Source organism: Falco peregrinus, chromosome 9, assembly GCF_023634155.1.
Source record: "Falco peregrinus isolate bFalPer1 chromosome 9, bFalPer1.pri, whole genome shotgun sequence".
Classification (NCBI taxonomy): Eukaryota; Metazoa; Chordata; class Aves; order Falconiformes; family Falconidae; genus Falco; species Falco peregrinus.
In genome coordinates, this window is record NC_073729.1 from 23,966,414 (window position 1) to 23,985,066 (window position 18,653).

At 48.1% G+C, this 18,653-nt stretch overlaps 1 protein-coding gene across 5 annotated transcripts; it reads left to right on the forward strand.

Annotated features, from left to right (window-relative positions):
• The first annotated feature begins 6 nt into the window (after nt 1-6).
• Nucleotides 7-17,285, forward strand: TCEA2 (transcription elongation factor A2). Of its 5 annotated transcripts, none has more exons than XM_055813623.1 (12): nt 157-212; nt 1,291-1,383; nt 1,476-1,682; nt 2,838-2,900; nt 3,572-3,677; nt 5,139-5,229; nt 11,178-11,311; nt 12,806-12,862; nt 13,643-13,797; nt 14,133-14,279; nt 16,280-16,351; nt 16,969-17,285. In XM_055813623.1, exons 3-12 carry the CDS (start codon nt 1,614-1,616, stop codon nt 16,975-16,977), a joined length of 903 nt encoding a protein of 300 aa, XP_055669598.1. In that variant the 5' UTR covers nt 157-212; nt 1,291-1,383; nt 1,476-1,613; the 3' UTR covers nt 16,978-17,285. The 5 variants fall into 5 exon arrangements, with proteins under 5 accessions (XP_055669596.1, XP_055669597.1, XP_055669599.1 ...); XM_055813625.1 differs by having other exon boundaries at nt 1,476-1,647; XM_055813624.1 differs by lacking the exon at nt 1,291-1,383 and having other exon boundaries at nt 75-212.
• Nucleotides 17,286-18,653: the final 1,368 nt, after the last annotated feature.

Sequence of the window (18,653 nt, forward strand, 5' to 3'; positions counted from 1 at the left end):
GCGGGCGGCCGGAGGACTACGAATCCCGTCGTGCCCCGCGCGCCGCCCGCCCTGACTGCGGTACCGGGGGCTGTGGTGGGCACCGGGCACCGCCGCCAGCCCCCGTCCAGCCCCCGGGACCGGCCGCCGCGGGGAGCGGCGCAATGGGCGGGGAGGAGGAGATCGTGCGCATCGCCAGGCGGCTGGACAAGATGGTGGCCAAGAAGAGCGCGGTGAGTGGCGGCGGCCGGGCCCCCGCAGCTCCGTGGGGGCGAGGGGGCCTCCCCTCTGCCCCGGTGTCTGCTCTGGCGGACGGACCCTCCCTCTGTGCGGGGTCCCCGTCCCCGCTGCCGTGCGGTAGGCCCTCGCCGCTCCTCCCTCAGTGCCCGTTGGGAGGAGGCCTCCCCCATTTTGGGGGCCTCTCTCTGTGCGGCCCCCCCCCTCCCCGTTATGGTGGTGGTGCAGCAGCAGCCCCGGCCGCCCATCAAGGTGGGGGCCCGTCCCCCAGACCTGGGTGCAGCGGGGTGGGCTCCCTCCCCGTTCCCCCTTGCCGTGGTTTGGGATTCACCCAGTCCCATCCCACCGCCCGTTGCTGGGGGGGGCAGCTCCATGTTCCAGCCTGTGGGGCCCCCTCCCTCCCCACGCTGTGTCCCCCCCTCAGGCCTCATGCCCCCCAGCCCCACAGTCAGCACCTTGGGGTTCCCCCTGTGCTGCCTGCTGGGGTGTTCTCCTCCAGCCCTCCTCCCCTGCCCTGTTGGGAGCTCTTGGGGAGGGGGATCCTTGCGCATCCCCCCCAGTACTGCCCTGGGACTGGGTTGTGCTCTTGGGGAAAACCCCAGTGCTTCTGTATTTGCCTCCTGCAGCTCCGTCCCATGCGAGCACCTTCTGCTCACTCTTCTGTGGCCTGTGGGGGGCTGCCCTAGCACGCCGGGGGGCTTGCAGGGCGTGCTGTAACTGGGCTGGGGGCAGCAGCAACTGTTTCTGTGCCTAATGGGATGTGTCAGCTGGTGCTCGTAGCAGCAAGCTGGGTGACGAGGGTTTGTGATGGAGGTAGGCTGTGTATCTGTGTTTGGGGTGGATGAGAGGGCTTTTGGGGCTGTGGGGGGGACCGCGGAGGGGAAGGGGTTAGGGGAACGTGGTATTTGGGTGCTGGGATCCTGGGTTTGATTGTCACGTGAACTTCTGGATGCTGGACTGGCTGTGCCACCCGTGGATGGCGGTGAAGGCTGGCGCTTGTGTAGCTGTTGTAACAACCCAGGAAAGTGTTTGGGCTAAACCACAGCCTGTGATGTCTGTTCCCATTGATGGCAGGTTTTCAACGCCATTGTTGAAATAGGAAAGGAGCAACTTTGCAGAATTTGCTTCCAAGCTTCATTGAGAAAGAGGCAGCTTCTTAAATGAGCGGTATGCAATGTTTCCTCTCAGCTGGCATTTTATACGGTACTGAACTGTAGTGTGTTTATTGTTATCAGCTAATTTGCGAACTCTTCCTGCAGGATTGTTGCCTGGAGTACCAGTTTGTTGCTCTAGTTTTTGCATGGATCCTCACTGGCTGCCATTGTGCCAAGTGGCACCATTTCTGATAACGGAGACAGGAATCACCCAGTCATTTTTTATGTTAAGGGCTGGATTTAATGGAGCCCGTTTGGCTGTTGGAGGAACGGAAAGGTGTGAAACTGCCTGAGTGGGAAGTCCCTCGTACGGTAACGTGTGGTTTGTGCTGGTGTGAGTTGCTTGTGCGCACACTGAAAGCTTTGACTCTGCTTTGATTTGGCTTTCTCAGCATCTGTTCTGTAGGGTGGCACTGGCAGCTGGATTGTTTCCTGCAATGAGTCGGAAACGGCCCTTCTGCATAGGGAGGACTGAGACTGAGGACAGGGTCTGGCAGTGCGGGCTGCTTCCCTTCTATACAGTCGTAGGCTTTGTAGGTCTTGTGCTGCAAATGGGCTTGGAGTGGTTGGTGTTTTAAATGAGCTGTTAAATGTGAACACTAGAAGGCCTTGTTTGATAGGAGGGGGATGGGAGGAAGGAGCCAGCTGAATGAAGACAGGCATACTCCAAGCTGTGATGTGCTGAAGGGAGACTAGTGCTTCTATCCCTGCCATTTCTCTGAGTGACTAGCAATTTTAGGTATTTACAGACTGCCTAGTGAAGATTTTTTTTTTTCTGGGTCTGTGTTCTGGGATGCAGAGCTGATGCAAGGAAACTTTAAGGAGTTTCAAATGAGCAGCTCTTCAGCATCACTGCTTGATTGCTTTGCTCCTGCTATGGGCTCGTCTCCTGAGCAGAGTGGGATATTAATATGGAAACTAGGAAACAGCTACGTTGTTTTTCATGCTGTAGAAAGAGGATACTTTGAGCTCTGGCCCTGGACGGTGATTCTGAGCTTTCGGTGGGGGACTGAAGTTCTTGCAGCTATGCTAAATTGTTCTTGTGAGCTAATATCATTGATCAGGGCTCCTAAAAGAGTGAGCTTGATAGTACGATTACTCCTGCAAGCCCAGGGGTGTGCTGAGGGGACAGCTGTGATTCAAGAGTATATTTTTCAGGTGTTAAAAATGTTAAGCTTGCCAGGTAAGGATAATAAACTAGTGCTGCAGTTGTACCATACACCAGCAAAGATCTGTAGCATTCCAGTTCTCTTCTGTTTTCCCCATTCCAATACCTCAAGTGCCTCTGAATCATAGGATCTACCGTCTGGCCAGAACAGCAATCCCAGTGGTAATCTTGCTGATGCTTTAGGGAAGGCTTGTTGGTGCTTTTCCCCTTTGAATTTAACTTTCTGAATTTATTCCCAAGCTTTTTTATTTCTTTACTAAAAGCTAGGGCACTCATTCTGTTTCTCTTTTCCTCTCCAGGATGGTGCAATGGATTTACTGAAAGAACTGAAGAGTATGCCTATGACTTTGGATTTACTGCAGGTGAGTTGCACAGTTAGGGTAAAAAGCTGAAGTCTGCATGTGGATGAGTTCAGAATATCTAAGTAAACTTAATAAATTAACCCTTACTACTTGCCCACTCAATGCATCGAAATAAATGTTAAGTCCAGAAAATAGTACTGAACCCGGGTTTGGAACTGGCAATTCAATAGTTCTGGGCTACCACAAAACTTTCTGCCTGCAACTTGTGCACAGCTCATGTGGCAGATGTGGGTAAATACTCAAATCCTTTCTTAGGCCTCAAAAAGAGGGAAGACCAGATTAAAGTAGCAAACACAAAGGGCAGTCACATGGGGAGGCGTTCTTTAAGTCTTTGTAATGGTGATATTCGGGACACTGGGGAGTTGTGAACAGAATTGCAATTCAGATTAAGATACATATCCTGGATTTTTTCACTTTTAAGTTTGAATGTCACTTATAAGTGTGTAGAGAAGGTATTTGTGGGTGACTGAACGTCTAGCATCTGATCAGTTTGAGTAAGCTGGAGAGTGTCATCTTGCTCTTCCAAACTGTAAGGAGAAAATAATTCTGAAAGTCCTTAGTTACTTCATATCTTGGTCATTGCTTTGACTTCGTCATGCTTCTTGCCAATTTCAGTTAGTAAAAAATGACGAATCTGTACTTGAATGATTCATTTGAATGTTCGCTTCCAGTCCACCCGCATTGGGATGTCAGTAAATGCACTGAGAAAGCAGAGCACAGATGAAGAAGTGATATCACTTGCCAAATCCCTCATCAAATCTTGGAAAAAACTTCTAGGTAAGAAAAACAGCATGTGCCTGTCAGATTTGACTTGTGAAGGAGCTGGCTTCAGCAGGAGGCAGGGTTTCTAGGGAGAGCTTATCTATTGATCTGAATAGAATATTCTAGCTAATCAGCCTTTACAATTACACTCTGTCTTGGTTTCCTAGCATGCATTCGCCTAGATTTAGCTCCATTTTAGCTAGCGCATCCTTGAAAGAGCATTGAAAGCTTCGGGACTATTCTTAACGCACACCTGTTCATATAATTAATGTCATTTGTAGAAAAAAATCTGTGCTCTGAACCCTCCGCCCCGCTTGTGTGCTGTGTGCTGTTAGTACAGCATACGCTGTCGACCTTATGCAGTGACTTGGAAAGAGAAATGCTTGAATGCATTTTGGGTGATGAGTTATAGAAGAACCTTAGTTTAACACCTTGTAGACAAATTCACCTGGACTGTTTCCTGCTGGGGAGGCTTTCGTGGTGATGGACGCTGACAAGCAGAAGCTTGTAGCTGTCTGAGAAGTCTTAATGCTGATACAGCACAGACAAATGTCAAAATTACAGATGGAGGGATTACAGATAAAATTTCAGTGGTTATCTTTGTGATAAAAGAACGAAGCATCTGCAGCGCTGAGATTGGGAAGGCAGCTCTGTGTCCTGCTAGCAAGACTGTGTGCCTCCCATTCTGTGCTAGTGGCAAAGTATCCCAATGTGAAAGTCAAACACTCCTTATGTTTTAAATAGATCTTTTGGGCAGTTGTGTGTAAAAAGACCGAGAGCCGTGTGGTGTTTGAGGCGAAGTGAAATGTGCAGGTGGCTCTAGCCTTCACCCGCAGGCTCCCGGTTGCTTGATAGGCAAAATGAGTGTTAGAAGCACTGTTTTCCTGTCCTGGCTGGAACTTCAGTCCACCGAGGGTTGATGTATATTGACTAGGCTGAGACAGTTTACCTCTGGGTCAGGCTTGCTCTACAGTGGAATGGAAGTCCTCCCAAGGGTTGTGCTATTGGCTTTCAGCTTTCAGCAGCACTTGGGAAAGACTAGAAGTTGTACTCCCAGGAGGACTAGCCTGTGCTGGCCCTTCAGGTGGTGTTTTGCTGGAAAAGCTGCTTTTAGTGGTGCTTTAGAGAACTTGATCTAATCTGTACTCAGCAGCCAGGGTGTCCGTGAAAGAAACTTTTGTGATGAGGCATGTCTTGTGAGGAAGCTTATCTCCCAGGAAGGGAAGGTGATTGCTCTTTAGTTTGGTGAGGAAAGCTTTTGTTTGAATTAGTTTCTACTTAGAGGCAAGCAAAAGGTCTGTTGGAAAGCATAGAAGACTGTAAAGGCATTCTTTCTCCTCATTCTTTTTGGAGAATAATAACTTGCCTTTAGACAAACACTGTGTTGTGTTAAGGCATTGATTATTTTATGCAGGGTTGTAGCATGAAGACCAGTTCTGAAGCCTTTAGCATCTGTTTCTTTTCTTTTGAATATAGATGCTTCTGAGGAGAAAAGTGAGGAGAAAAAGAAAAGCCTGTCCTTGCCAACATCTTCCTCAAAGGAGACTGGTAACTCAAGGGACCAAAGGTAATGCTTCCTTTCAACCAAAGTTGATACTGTTACAGAATTTGCATTTTTTTTAAGGCACCTTACATTAATTCTACGTGTCTGAGTTGTGAATTTTGTGCAGTCAAATTCTTGGTCAGAAACACCAGAAGTGCAGACCTCTTCACACAGATGATCTCTGGTGTTTTTAATACTGTAATACAGAAATACAATCTACAAAATACAGTGGCTTTACTAAGTTTATTTCATTCATGTCTTATTTCATGTTTTTCTACTCTTGGTTATGCGTTGGTTTTTCTATTAGTAAAACATTCCTCTTTTTTTGTGTTGCATTTTTAATATATTTTTGCTTATTTCTAACTTTGAATTCCTTAGAATGAAGATTATTTTTGGCCTTTGCAATATCAAGCGATGGATGGGATTGATTGATATATCACTATAGCAAAACTTCCATTCCTTTGTCCTTGACAAGTCCCAGCAGAAGTCCTCTTTTCAGTCTGGACTGATGTCCACCCGTCTGGCAGGTCTGCTGCATGCTTGCTCCTTGCCATGTCTTGAATGTGGCATCCAGTTTCCGCTGTCTGTGACTGAGCAACTGCGCTTGACAAGCCGTTGAGCAGAGGCAGTGATCAAAGGCGAGGGGGCAAATATGATTTAAAGCTTTGTTCCAGAGACAGAGACTTCTCTCAGATCCCAGGAGGGTGTGTGCTTCATAGGTTTGCCCCTTAAGTGATCTAGCCAACCTTCCAAGTTTGCCAGAAGATTCAGAGTATTAAGGCTATAGTCCTGCTGGTTTGCAGGCTCTCTTCTATGCTTGCAGCCTGTCCTTGGTCACTTTCTTGTCACTGTACCCTTTGCTGTACCTTTTCCTTTTTTGCTGAGATCTTTCAAGGCTTGACGCTTTGGTGTGAGCCTTTGCAGCTCTACACAGAGCTGCTGGTGGAGAAGGCTACTGATGCTGAGCTATGTAACTTTAACTGACTTGCATCTTTGTTATCGCATTTCCTAAAGTTTGTGAAAAAGGATTTTCTAAGTGTTGCAATGAAAGTACTAGAGAACTTCACAGCCAGAATTGAGTCTTGTAGTGACGCAGTGCAACACGGGAGCTAGGGCTGTCTGGATCTGTGTATGATACAACCCGTGGCAGTCTGGTGTGTCAGTGGTATGGGGGTAGAACCACTAGGATGGAGTCTCTCAGCTGCTGTTTCCTTTTGTCCCATTGAGAGAAGAGGGTTAGAGAGGCCAAAGAGCAGTCAGTCATAGTGGAGAAGAGTTTGCTGTGTAAGCTGAGAGAGTTGGTCTGAGCAATATCGTCAGTCTTGTGATGCAAATATCTTCTCTTCATGATCCTTATACTCTAAAGTGCAGACTGGGCCTGCCTTCCCCAGGGTGTGGGTGTAGGAAGGATCTGTTGTAGGGCTGATGAGGGTAGGAACTGAGCCAGTCATGGGTAAGAGCCTTTGTGCATGTCCTTACTGGTAAAGGGAGGCAGATTTCCCTCCAGGGTAAGAGCAGAAGCCTTTCGGGAAGTACTTGGCTCTTCCTGGGGGGGAAAGAAGGCGAGTGGTACTGACTTGGCTGGTACTGCTCAAGCCAGGAAGTAGTATATGCAGAGAGAAAAAGGGAAGCTTCTGATTGAACCTTTGGAAAATTGACCTTGTGTGGAATGCAGAGCCTGGGGGCAAGGAAGTGTGTGACATTCCCTGGGCACAGTGGCAATAGATACTTCATGAGCAAAAGGAGCTGGGCTTGCTAGGACATCTGGATTGAAGGCTGAGGCTTGTAGTAATTTCACTTGGAATAGGATCCTGGTTGTAGGTAGAGAGGCAAAAGTCCTCTGTCTCCTTGCTTTGTCAGACAGTTATGATGGGGTATGTGGAGTGGAGTTTTCTGGTTTGTGCTGCTAATGCTCACCTGTGCCTTGCTGTGCTGCAGATACTGCAAGGTGTTTTTCCTCCTTGATGCTTTCTACATGTATTCAGCCTCCATCTTCTGAATGGCAAAGCATCCCCTTGGCTGTGAAGGATAAACAGAAGCAAATGAATTAGTGTAGCACAGACCAGCAGAAGTGGCAAGCTCCTGGTTTTAGTCTGTTCAGCCAGGCTATCTTTACAGAGACAGGAATGCTTACTCTTCAGTGCTGCAAAATAAACTACTAATCTGCCTTGACACAAAACCCCCAATTTATTAGCAGTGAACGTCTTTGTTCTTTGAAGCACAGGCTGCGATGAAGGGAGCCTGACTAGCTGCTCAGTGTGTGATAGCTGGTTCAGATGAGGCTGCTCTCAAGACACCAAAGAGATCAGCTTGTATTCAGATATTTCAGCCACTTAGTCTGATAGATTTTGGCTGGGCCGCCTTTTTCTGTCAGGGAGAAGTACTTGATTAGCTCTTGGCCTGAGATTTGTGTTGCTTTCTGGAGCACACATGTAGAAATCCCTCTGTAGTGACTAGAGAGCTAGCACTGCAAGACCTGAAGGCTCTGAGCCAGCCAGCGTGGAGCTGGCACCTGTGAAGTTACATGCTGCATTACTTTAATCCAAAGCATATTCTGTTGTGCTGTAGTCTTTTAGACGATTAGCATAGTACATTCTAGTGGACTAATGTCTTTTTCTCTGTCTCTGGCAGCATGAGCTTTTGCTCTTCCAGGATTCTCTAAACTGCCTTTATTAGGTGGTTTTAGATCTGTGGCCTGAATTCAGCTCTTCTGTGGGATTTTCTTCCTGCAGCCTTGAGTTCTGCTTGCAGTCCCTGGCTCTTGCTTTGCCACCATTTTGTTCCAGCATAGCCTTTCTTATGTATAAACTTTTGTTGCCTGGATAGATTTACAAGCGCTTTCTCCTGTTTAAGAGGAACAGGATTTCCTTAAATCAGTCTTCTAGGTGTGTTTGAGCTGTTTCCCAACTATTCTAATTAAAAGCTAACTTTAAAGCTTAATAAATAACTGTCCGTATGGTCCTTGGCATGGCTGAGAAGTCTGTTTCATCTAATTCCTGAGTGATCAGTTGTCATCTCAGGGCAGGTGTGACATGTATGTGGATGTAGGTGAGTATGTCTTTACTCATTAGCTAACGGAAGTGGATTAACCATGCATCTTGCCTAGCTTTCTTTCCATGTCCAGGGAATAGACATCTAAATGTTTAAGTCAATGAAATTTGCAGATTGAACCTTCCTGAAAAATTAAGTATTACCTGTGCAAATACTAGTTTAAAGACCTAGCTTTTAAGTATTGAATGCGGTGAAGGTCGCTGTTGGGTGTTCACATGCATTGTTTTGCTCTGGGAGACTTTAGTGTCACTGTTACTTGCAAAATGAGACAGAAATTAAAGCTAGAAGAGCTGTCAGGAAAGCTTCTCCTGCTGCCCCTTCCCAGGACAGCACAACCTCTGCCCAAGCTGTCCCTGACAGGCTTTTGTTGAAGCTGCTCTTTGACAACCCTGAAAAAACCTCAGGGTAAGACATTTTCACAGCTGCCCTTGGCCGTATCTTCTAATTCATGACTCACCTTTACAATCTGAAACTTGCTCTCAATCAAAACCTGTCTTGGTAAGGCCATTTCTTCATGCTTTTGTCTTTAGCAAGTATGGAGGATTTTTTTCCACTGTCTTCCTTCGTAACAAGTTTCCAGTATTTCGGGACTTTTCTCCTCTAAGTCTTCTCTGCTGCAAACCATTCCAATTCCTTCTTTCCTTTTATTGCAGGTATGTTTTCTAGGCTTCTTGTCTTTGTCATTCGGGAAGTCTCATTTTTCCAAACAGTTTTATGCAATATGATCGGCTGTGACTTTTAGATGAGTTATTCCTGAGTTGTGTATGCTTTGCTATATACCCCCCATGTGTGCTGCCTATGATCTGCACATAGCTGCTTAAGCACAAAAGTACCTGATGGTGATTTATGTGTCCCAGCTAAGAGAAGACCATCATCTATTTGATTATTTAAAAGCTAATTATTTTCTTTTTTTTAATATATGCAGTGTAAATCCTATTGAATGTTTTGAGCTGTTAGGACACAAATCTGTTCCTTAACAGCCTCTTGCAGTGCTGACCAGTAAAACTAGCTAGTAAAAAGTGTTTTTATTCAGCTACTGGTTAAAACACAGTAAGCTCGCAATATAATCTCCCCCATAGAGTGCATCTATTTCGTCTGAGCAAGAAATTAATCTTCTGCTGTGGTTTGACCTGAACAATTTGCTGAAGGTGCACTGGTGGATGCTTCTTAAAGGGGCCTGGCGAGGTTTTTGAACTGCAGAAATCCAGTAGCCCTAATGATGATCTGCAAGCCAGACTGGATTTGAACTTAGCAGCAGCAGGGTCTCCCAGGGTAAGTCCCTGAAGTTGTCTGGCTCAGTTTGTGCAGCAGCAAACTCAGAACGTTTCTAGCTTAGCACTGTTTTTCTGTGGGCTGACTAATCCCTTCCAGGACAGTGTGGTGGAAGTGCCTGGTCATAACAGATTTGGTTTTGGTGGCAAAGAACTGGCAGTAGTGACCCAGTTTAACAGCGATTGTCAAGCCACTTGGATCTTCAAGATATTGCCAGGATGGTATCTGTGAAATACCAGCATTTCTCTTCTGTTTTTTTTTTCCCTTTGTGTCCCATTGCGTTAACGCTACCAGGCATTGGCCATAAATACAGTGTGTTTTATGGCCCAAACACCAAAGTCAGAGCAGTCTCAGCTGAAAATTGCTGTTTTGCTGTCTAGATTTAAGGCAGGCGGAAAGCTCTATAAAATCATCTGGGAATCATAATAGCCCAAATCTTTTACTAACAATATTTCAGGGCTAACTAACTCTGTGCACAGATGTTAGGCTTTACAGGCAAGACATTTCAGCACTGTGGGTGTACACCCAGCTGAAGTGCTCAGTGAAGTTACTTCTGTGGCATGCAAACCTCTGTGGTGTGCGCAAGCCCAGCCTGTGTGGTGATTCAGCCTGCCCACATCATGTGGCGCTTGTGCAGGCAGGTCTGGGCAGCGATTCTGTGCCTTCCCTCTCTGCAGCTGGCTCCCCTGGTGGGTGACCTGACTGAGTCAGCCACAGCAGGCAGGTGTTTGCATTCCCTTGGCTGTGCCCATGATTGCTTGCAGGTGGAAATGAAGTTATTTTTGTGAGTGAAGTGGTATTTATTAGTCCTGTGCTAACCTGGCACCTGTGCAAGCCATGTGTGATTGTGTAGGGGTGCTTCTTTGAGATGAGTAATCAGAGTGTCTTGTCCAGATTACAGGAAAAAGGAAGATCCTCTTATGTGTCATGCTTTGGTTTTTTAATATCAGAGCTGAAGGAGACGTTTTCTTTCTTTTCCTTAGCACGGCAGCTCCTTCTTCTGGAGGGTCTAGTGTGGGCTTCTCTGATTTCTGCCCCAGAAGGCAGCATGCTGCACTCCTTATCGGATACAGAAAGCTAGAGTGGGGTTTTTTGCTTAGCTGTTCTTTCCTACTACTGATATCTTGGCAGTAGAGGATGAGAGATGAGGAACCAGCTGAGAGTAACTTTAGTGGTGGCTTCTGCTCCCTTTCTTCCAAGAGCAGTTATGGACTTGGTGTCTTGTGAAGTGAGAGAGGAATGAAGCACCATGCATCTGTGCACTATGCTACAGACCAAGAGTGCTGATGGTCTCAGGAAGTCCTGAGTGTATTTGAGTTACCAATGGTGTCCAATGGCTTCGTAATATTGTCACTTGATGGCCAGCGGTGCAGCAGTTGCGATATGTGTTAATAACAGAAGTTGGTTGGCATGCCTGCTACACGGATGAAACTCCATTTACAGCCAGCAGAGTCCACAGGAGAGAGCGTATCTGGGCCGGTGTTAGTTGCTGTATTGCGCTGTACGCTGACATGGGGCCAAGTGCCTTTGCACTGTTTTCCTCTGACTGGTTTTGTATTGTGATTAACAGGATGCTTGGCCACATACCTGCTGATCCCCTCTCAGTGACCTGAACTGAGACATTCTGACAGGTGAAGTTTCTCTTTTAGCTCCAACAAAAGGCAGGAGGCTCCGAAGACTCCAACCACCCCCAAAATCACCACCTTCCCTCCGGCACCCATCACCTGCGATGCTGTCCGCAACAAATGCAGAGAAATGCTGACAACAGCTCTACAGGCTGATGGTAAGTGCTGGGGGAAGCCCTGCATTGCCTGAAGTGCTTCACAGCTCCTGGTGTGTTCTGACAGAGACCTGTGAGTGTGGGTCAGCACCGACTCCTCTTGATAAGCTCTTCTGGAGCAGCCTTGTCAAAGGATTACTGCCATCAGCTCAGCCTGGCCACTGGTCACCCCTTTGACAACCTGGCTGGCATTGCAGCATTTTTAGACACTTGTACACGGACCTGGCTTGAACCAGAGGCACAGCAATGTGTCAGGTGATGGCTGTTAAGAACACAGGGTTGGTTATGTGGGGTCTTCTGCTCTGCAGCCTGGGGTGGTCTGGCCAGAAGTTTAACCTTCAGGTGTGCAGATATTTGCTTCCCTTTCTAGTGCTCAGACTTGTCTGATTGCTGTAAAGTGAAGCTGTCATCTCTGCTTACCCTGGGGGTGCAAAATGAAGCTGTAACTCAGTACGTGGAATGCGTCAGTAATGGTGCTTATGCCAGTCACCATCTGCTCTTGGCCTCCCCTGCCTTTGCGGACTGGAGCCTTTTAAATACTGTGGTCCCCTGTGGGTCTGGGGTGGAATACGTCTCTCTTGCACTCAGACTGAGCCATCTAAAATGAGAGGTGACTGCAGGTGCTCAGCGTCCCTTGAAATCAGATTTTAAACACCTCAAGCTAAACACATACTTGTGTCCAAATTGCAGGTCCTTTTGGAAAACTGGGGTCTAAGCGCTGCAGTTTTATTACCTTGGAGCCAAGGAATGTAGATGGCAGTTGGAGAAGTTCACAGTGTCTTTATTTCTAGCCTTCCTGTGTGTGCGTGTGCCTGTGTTTATATATATATGTATATATGCTGCATTAAATACTTTGTGTAACTATTCAAAAAACTCTTTCCATATGAAGTCTGGGAAGGAGTCCCCTTGAGTCTTCTGCTAAGGTCAGCCCTGTTCTGCCCCATCTTCCCTGCTTCATGACGTTGGTTATCATACCCAATGTCCAAACTCATAGTGGTTATTGCACTCTATACGATGCTGTGTAGTTGGTGTGTGAAAGAGGGGAGTGGCAGAGTCCTGAGGGGAGAAGAAAAATGAAGGTGTGATTTCAATGCTGCATGCTTTTGGGCCCTGCTGGACAGTTGATCTGAGTAGAGCTAGTTCTCATTGAAACCAGCATCGGATGAGACTCAATTCTTGCCTATGTATGTTTGATTTCAACTAAACAAAAATATATTGAAAAACTGTGCTGGGGCCAAGGTTCTTGTTAGCTTTGTCTAGTACGGTCCGTCTGCTAGAGAGGCAGAGGGGACAGACTGGTTTGATTGGTCCATTTTCATCACTGCCCTTTTCAAAAGGGTCAGAGGGTAGCTAGAGTAAAGGCCAAGATACCATTTGATGGAAAGGGCACATAAATCAAAGTAGCAAACCATCTAGATTTATATCTCAGAAATACTGAGCCTGGGGACCCCTTGCCTTGTTGGAAGTCATTGACCCCACGTTTCTCTTGCCTTACAGATGACTATATTGCCATCGGTGCTGACTGTGAGCACATAGCAGCCCAGATTGAAGAATATATCCTTACTGTAGAGGGCTTCCTGGAGGGCCTGCATGCCTCCAGGCCATGAAATTAATATGCTCGGAGGAAAAATGGGATGGTCTTTCTTTGCATAAATATTCTGCTGCAGCTCTGCTTGTCAGGGTTCTGTGTCTGGTTCGAGCTTGGCTTGGCTGAGTTCTGGGTCACTCAGGAACGACCAGTGTGGTACTGGGGAGCTCAGGGCAGACCTTTTGCTACTGTGATGGACACAGTTATTTCCTTCCTGTTTGCACCATAATGCACTGTAATTCACAGTTTGTCCCCATCAACATGCTGTTTCCTGCTCTTCTCAGCCCTGCTTCCAAATGCACACAACTCCGTGTTGCAGAGACTGCCGATAGAGACAAAAGCAGTGGGAAGGATGGAGCAATGAGGATCAAGTTGCATATTGTTTTGAGATAAGGCAGGAGTTTGCTTGGTTTGGGGGCTGCGGGTAGGAGGTGCAGCTGGGCTATCTTAGTGGAGGGTTTTGTGACTACCTTGCCGAGAGAAGGAGCAGGTTGAAGAACTTGAGTGTAATTGAAAATAAAGATTATTTTCAGCCCAGTGAAAGAGCCAGAACTGAAAGCCCCTGGACTCTGGGATTGTGTAAGCCTGCTCTCAAATCCAGCATTAACCTCCCAGAGCAGGTGCTGCTGTTGATTGCCAGCACCCTCGTGTCCTGGCAGCGGGTAACACTCCCTGCTATTCACAAGTGGTGTAGAAAGTGCTTGAAGGCCTCAGGGTTGATTGTAGACTCCTTGACTGCCGTGTACGCATATACCAAGATGTCAAGAACACCGACATGAAATACAAAAATCGAGTGAGAAGCCGCATCTCTAATCTGAAGGACTCCAAAAATCCTGAGCTGAAGAAGAATGTGCTGTGTGGGGCAATTACCCCTGAGCAGATCGCCGTGATGACCTCGGAGGTGAGGAAGCCTGAGGTTTGCTGCTTACAGGGGATGTGCCCTTTGGTTTAGCTTAAGCAAAGGGCTGGTCAGCTGCTGGAGTTGCAGATTTCACAGCAGCTGCTACCAGAGCATGTGGGGAGCAAGGTAGCAATGGGCTTTGCAGTGTGGGCAGTAGTCTGTTGGACCTGCAGATCATCGTGGGGGCCTAGGTATGAAGCGGAAACCGGGAATGAAAGGCTCTCTGTCTGAACACCCATCTGTTAGGCCACCCTGTCCTGTTGACTTTCTGCTGAAGTGGGTGTGGTGGTAGAGTTGGACAGATGTGATTTTACTGCTTTTTTTTTTTTGGAAAGGAAATGGCCAGTAATGAGCTGAAAGAGATCAGGAAAGCCATGACAAAAGAAGCGATCCGGGAGCATCAGATGGCCAAGACAGGAGGGACGCAGACTGACCTCTTCACCTGTGGGAAATGCAAGAAGAAGAACTGCACCTACACCCAGGTTAGTCTTCCTGCTCCTGCAGCCTCCACACCGTTGACCTCTGCACAGGACATGATCAGTCATGGTCACGAGCTCTTACTGTTCAGTGACAGGCCCTGCAGCATGGCACAAATTTTGCCACTGGTGGAGAGACCTTTTCTGAGCGCTTGGGGCTCTCTGCTTTTGCACAATCATTTTTGCACATGTTTCCTTGGAGCTTGTGTAACTTCTTTTGGCTCATTTGTACAAGAGTAGGGGTTGTGCAGCACCAAGGAAGCTTTTAAAAGTACAGCAGTGCTGTTTGCTGTGCAGCTCAGGAGAGCTGCACATTGAAAGCAGGTGCTGGGAACGTGGGGATTTGGATGAGAAAGGAATGGGTAGTGTAGAGGAAAGGGACTGCAGAAACTGAGGCAGGCATGTTGATGGTATTAAAAGTACAAATTAAGAATGATAAGCTGTGGCTGGACGAATCCCAGCTTATTTAAAATCCAATAGCATGAAGCAGGTGAAATGTAAAGAATAAATGAAGCAGTGACGTGAGCAAGCAGAAGGGATTTTTCTTCTCAATGGACAGCTGCTGGAAGCCTTGTGCATTACCAGTGCTTTCTAGTTCCCATGTTCGTGCCAGGCATCTGGAGATAAATGTGCCTTTGCTGTGAGTCAGTGTTTTAGAATGTGCAGATACCCAAAAATGCACCAGCAACCACGCGATTGCTACTGAGTGGGTGCGCACAAACTGCGTGTGCAAGTGCAGAGTGAAACTCCTTTGTCTTCTTGGACCTGACATGCAAACGCAGATGAGAGGGAGCGCCAGGCAGCTGACCAGGGATTTTCCTTTGGCTCAGCAGCAGCCTTGCATTGCGCAGGCTGGCTCAGGCGAACAGCCTCGCTCTGCGAGTGCGTCCCAGTAAGTCAGCTGGAAGCGCTACCTGGGCTGTCTCGCTTGCCTCAGCAGCACATGCGGCTCTGTCTCCACCTGTAGCGGACTGTTGTCCGACTGCCTGGAATTGGGGCAGGTGATGACAGTGTCTTCTAAAAAGAAATATCAGAAGGTTTTTCTGTATTTTTATTAGTTTTCCAGTGAAATCACTATTTGGTGACTGAGATGTTGTAAGTTCCAAGTAGATGAATTGGCATTTATGAAAGTGTTGGAAGCCAGGCAGTAACATCGGGTGAGAATTACAGAATTTAGCTATCCAGCATACTTGCAAAACGTGCTTAATTTGCATCATGCAAATACTGTGACTCTTGCATATTGGGTGATTACACATGTAGATCACCATAATTACACCTCGACATAGTTCTGCTGTCTGTCTTGTGCAGGGAGCGCCAGTATTTTCAGGGTAGATCTGCCTTGTGGTATTCAAATGCCATGAAAATGTGATTTTTTTAGCAAAGTATGTGTTTCTGGCAAGAGCCGGTCAGAAACAGCAGTCACATCTGGGTTAAATATCAGAGTTCCTTAATGGCTTAAATACAAACCAGACTGGAAATGTGCAGAACCTGGTAACCCAAAGCATGTTCCTGGGAGGCCAGGACATAGGACTGGTCTGGGAGCGGGAATGGCTTGAGTGCTTTTTCTATGTGTTGCTGTGGAGCACGTGCTTGATGGGCTGAGGGTTTTGTCGTTTCGCTGCTGGCTGCATCACTTGCTGGGGGACAGTACAGGGAGGGCACCGGCTGTGGATATGTCCACCTCCGGTGCCACCTGCAAGGAATGGGCAGCAGAACAGATGAGGGAAATCTGCTGCCCCAAAATATGTCACTCCAGGTAGTGCCAGGCTCAAGAGGGGTCATGAGATGTGTGCCGAGGTCTCTATCTGCGTGTAGAACAATTACCAGACTCATTTCACAGGGAAGGTCCTTTTGCCCTCCTAAGCCTCGGTCTTTCATTGATTTCTGACAATGTGAACCCAGCATGAATCCCTGGTGGCCAGAGGGACAGGGAGCCCCCTGTGACTCCCGCCATGGGGCCATGTGTGATGCTCAGCTCTCACTTCCCTCATCATGTCGTCCCCCAGGTGCAGACCCGCAGCTCCGATGAACCCATGACCACCTTCGTCGTGTGCAACGAGTGTGGGAATCGCTGGAAGGTAGCACACCAAGGATATTACTGGCACTGAGGGGTGTTAGGGTAGCTGCACCCACGATGCTGCAGACGCTTAGCTGCTGCCCTCAGAGGTGCTTGCCAAACGCTGACTGGCTCTAGCAAGTGATCTTTCCTCCCCGCACAGAGGCAAGAGCTCCTGGGTTCATCCCATCTCTGCAGACCAGCTGGGGTCAAGTCTCACTTTTGTATTCCCTGCCTCCTTCCTCACATCCCCTCTTCTGCCATGACCAGCTTCACAGTGCTTTCCATGCTCCCTCTGCCCCCTGAGAGATGGTGGTGATGACATTCAGGATTTTAAAACTGCTCTTTGACACTGCGCACAGAGCTTGGGGATGAGCAGAAATCTCCCAGTCAATGGCGAGCAGAAATGGTGCCGCTACCAAGAGCCAAAGAGCCACGACTGAGAGATTCGAATGGGGAGTTGTTTGGCCCCTGCTCCAGGGGCTGAGCCCTGCCTCTGCAGGATCCCCAAGCCCTTGCCAGCTTCAGAAACAAGACCATCACCTGGATCCTTATCTTCTAGGCAGCACACGCATGACCCGCAACTCCCCTTGGCAGTGCGGTTTTTCTAATCGGGGTTTAAACTCCCTTCTCTTGCAGTTCTGCTGATATGTGCCATGGCCCGAGAGCAGCAGCCAAACGCAGATCAGAGCGCAACCTCCATACGCCAGCTCCCACGGCAATTGTGTATTGTGTCCCAAGTGAGTTTGCATTGTCACGCGCTGAGAGAGCAGCTGCGGGGAGGCCTGCCTCTCTGCTTGGGCCTCAGTGGAGAGCCACAGCTTTGGGCTGACAGGTTGGCAGGAGAGCTCACTAAACACACTTAGTTGTTATTTTCTCATCTAAGCAAGTACGGTCACTTTTTTTCTTCAAAACTAATATTAAACATTTTTGTCAGTTTCTGACTTTTATTTCAACTGTGTGTGCGCAGCACTTTGCTTTTTGCGGTGTGGAACTGCATGGGAGCTTGGCAGACGGTCGGTGGCCAGATGGATGAGGACTGAATGTGCCTGGACCACCGGAAAGGGAGAAGCTGCTTGTAGGTACACCTCAGTGCACGCAGGCTTGTTCCTAGTCAACCTGTGAAATCTTAAGATGCTGGGCCAAGTCCTGGGGTGGCTGGGTGGGCAGTAGTAGTCTTCCTCACCTGGCTGAGGAGATGTGTTGGTAGAACACAGCTTTGGGGCCATAGCTTTCCACCCTGGCAGCATTTGTTTGGCTTGGCAGTGATGCATACCTTGTCATCTCAGGCCTTGAAATGCCAACAGCATAGGCTGCTGCAAAGGTGAGAATGCGCTGCCCAGGCTGTAACAGACGAAGCAGGGGACAACAGGCACAACAAAACCCCAAAACCTCACGCTCTTGATCTCGGGGAGCAGAACAGGGAGAAAGGTGTGCTAGGCCCAGGTGAGGTTAGCATTTCCTAGCACTCCATCCCGCCATGGAAGGAGACCCTTGTAGCCAAGAGCTCCCTCGGCTTGCGGCTGGCTGGGAGCCGGGAAGGTCAGGGCAGTCTCCAAGAGGGTCTGGTGGCCTGTTGCTATTCCTGCTGCCTTGCAGAAGGCTGCTCCCCTTGGAACAGCTGGGAGCAGTTAATCTTGATACAGGGACAAGCCATCAATAAGAGAGGTGGAGGGAATCCACTAGCCAGCGGCAGTGTTAAAAGGGAGTCCCAGGCACTTTCCTGCTTGTGTGTGCTCTGCTTTTAGCTTGATGGCTGAAAGGCAGCCTGAATTTTCAGTGACTTGCTGGAGAGGCTCAGGAGGAGTGGAAATGCTGCAAATACAGGAAATTTTCCAGAGGCTTGGACCTGGAGGTGGCAGGGGTTACAGATATTGGTGGGAGATGTTAGCACTTGGCTCTAGAAACGGTTGAGGTTTGAAGTGAGCTCGGAGCTGGTGCTTGGAATGGGTGAGATAAAGGAAGGAGCAAGTAGCAAAGAGGTGAGATGACGGAACAAGTAGCAAAGCAAGCCTCAGGTGCAAATAGGACCTTATGAAAGGGACCTGCAGGATCAGGCTTTTTCTGGGAGGTGACTAGAACCTGGTGGGGAAATTCTGTCTGTCCTCACAACAGTTTTTTAGCCTGCGACTTAGAATCCTCCTTTTCCTAATCTTTAACTGGGGTGATGCAGCATGTCGGGGGAACCCAGCTGGGCCCCTGAGTTTGAGGCTGCTCCGGAGCAGTGACGAGCAGTGCAGGAGCATTTGCAGTCACATCTCTTAATGGCACCGCTCCCCTGTTCCAGGGTGAAAACCAAGCATTTCCACTGGCTTTTCAGCTTG

Coding starts and splice junctions, on each gene's coding strand:
- TCEA2 (XM_055813621.1), top strand. CDS start 144: ATGGGCGGGGAGGAGGAGATCGTGCGCATCGCCAGGCGGCTGGACAAG. Junction 2,901..3,571: donor TGACTTTGGATTTACTGCAG/GTGAGTTGCACA, acceptor GTTCGCTTCCAG/TCCACCCGCATTGGGATGTC. Junction 14,280..16,279: donor AGAACTGCACCTACACCCAG/GTTAGTCTTCCT, acceptor GTCGTCCCCCAG/GTGCAGACCCGCAGCTCCGA.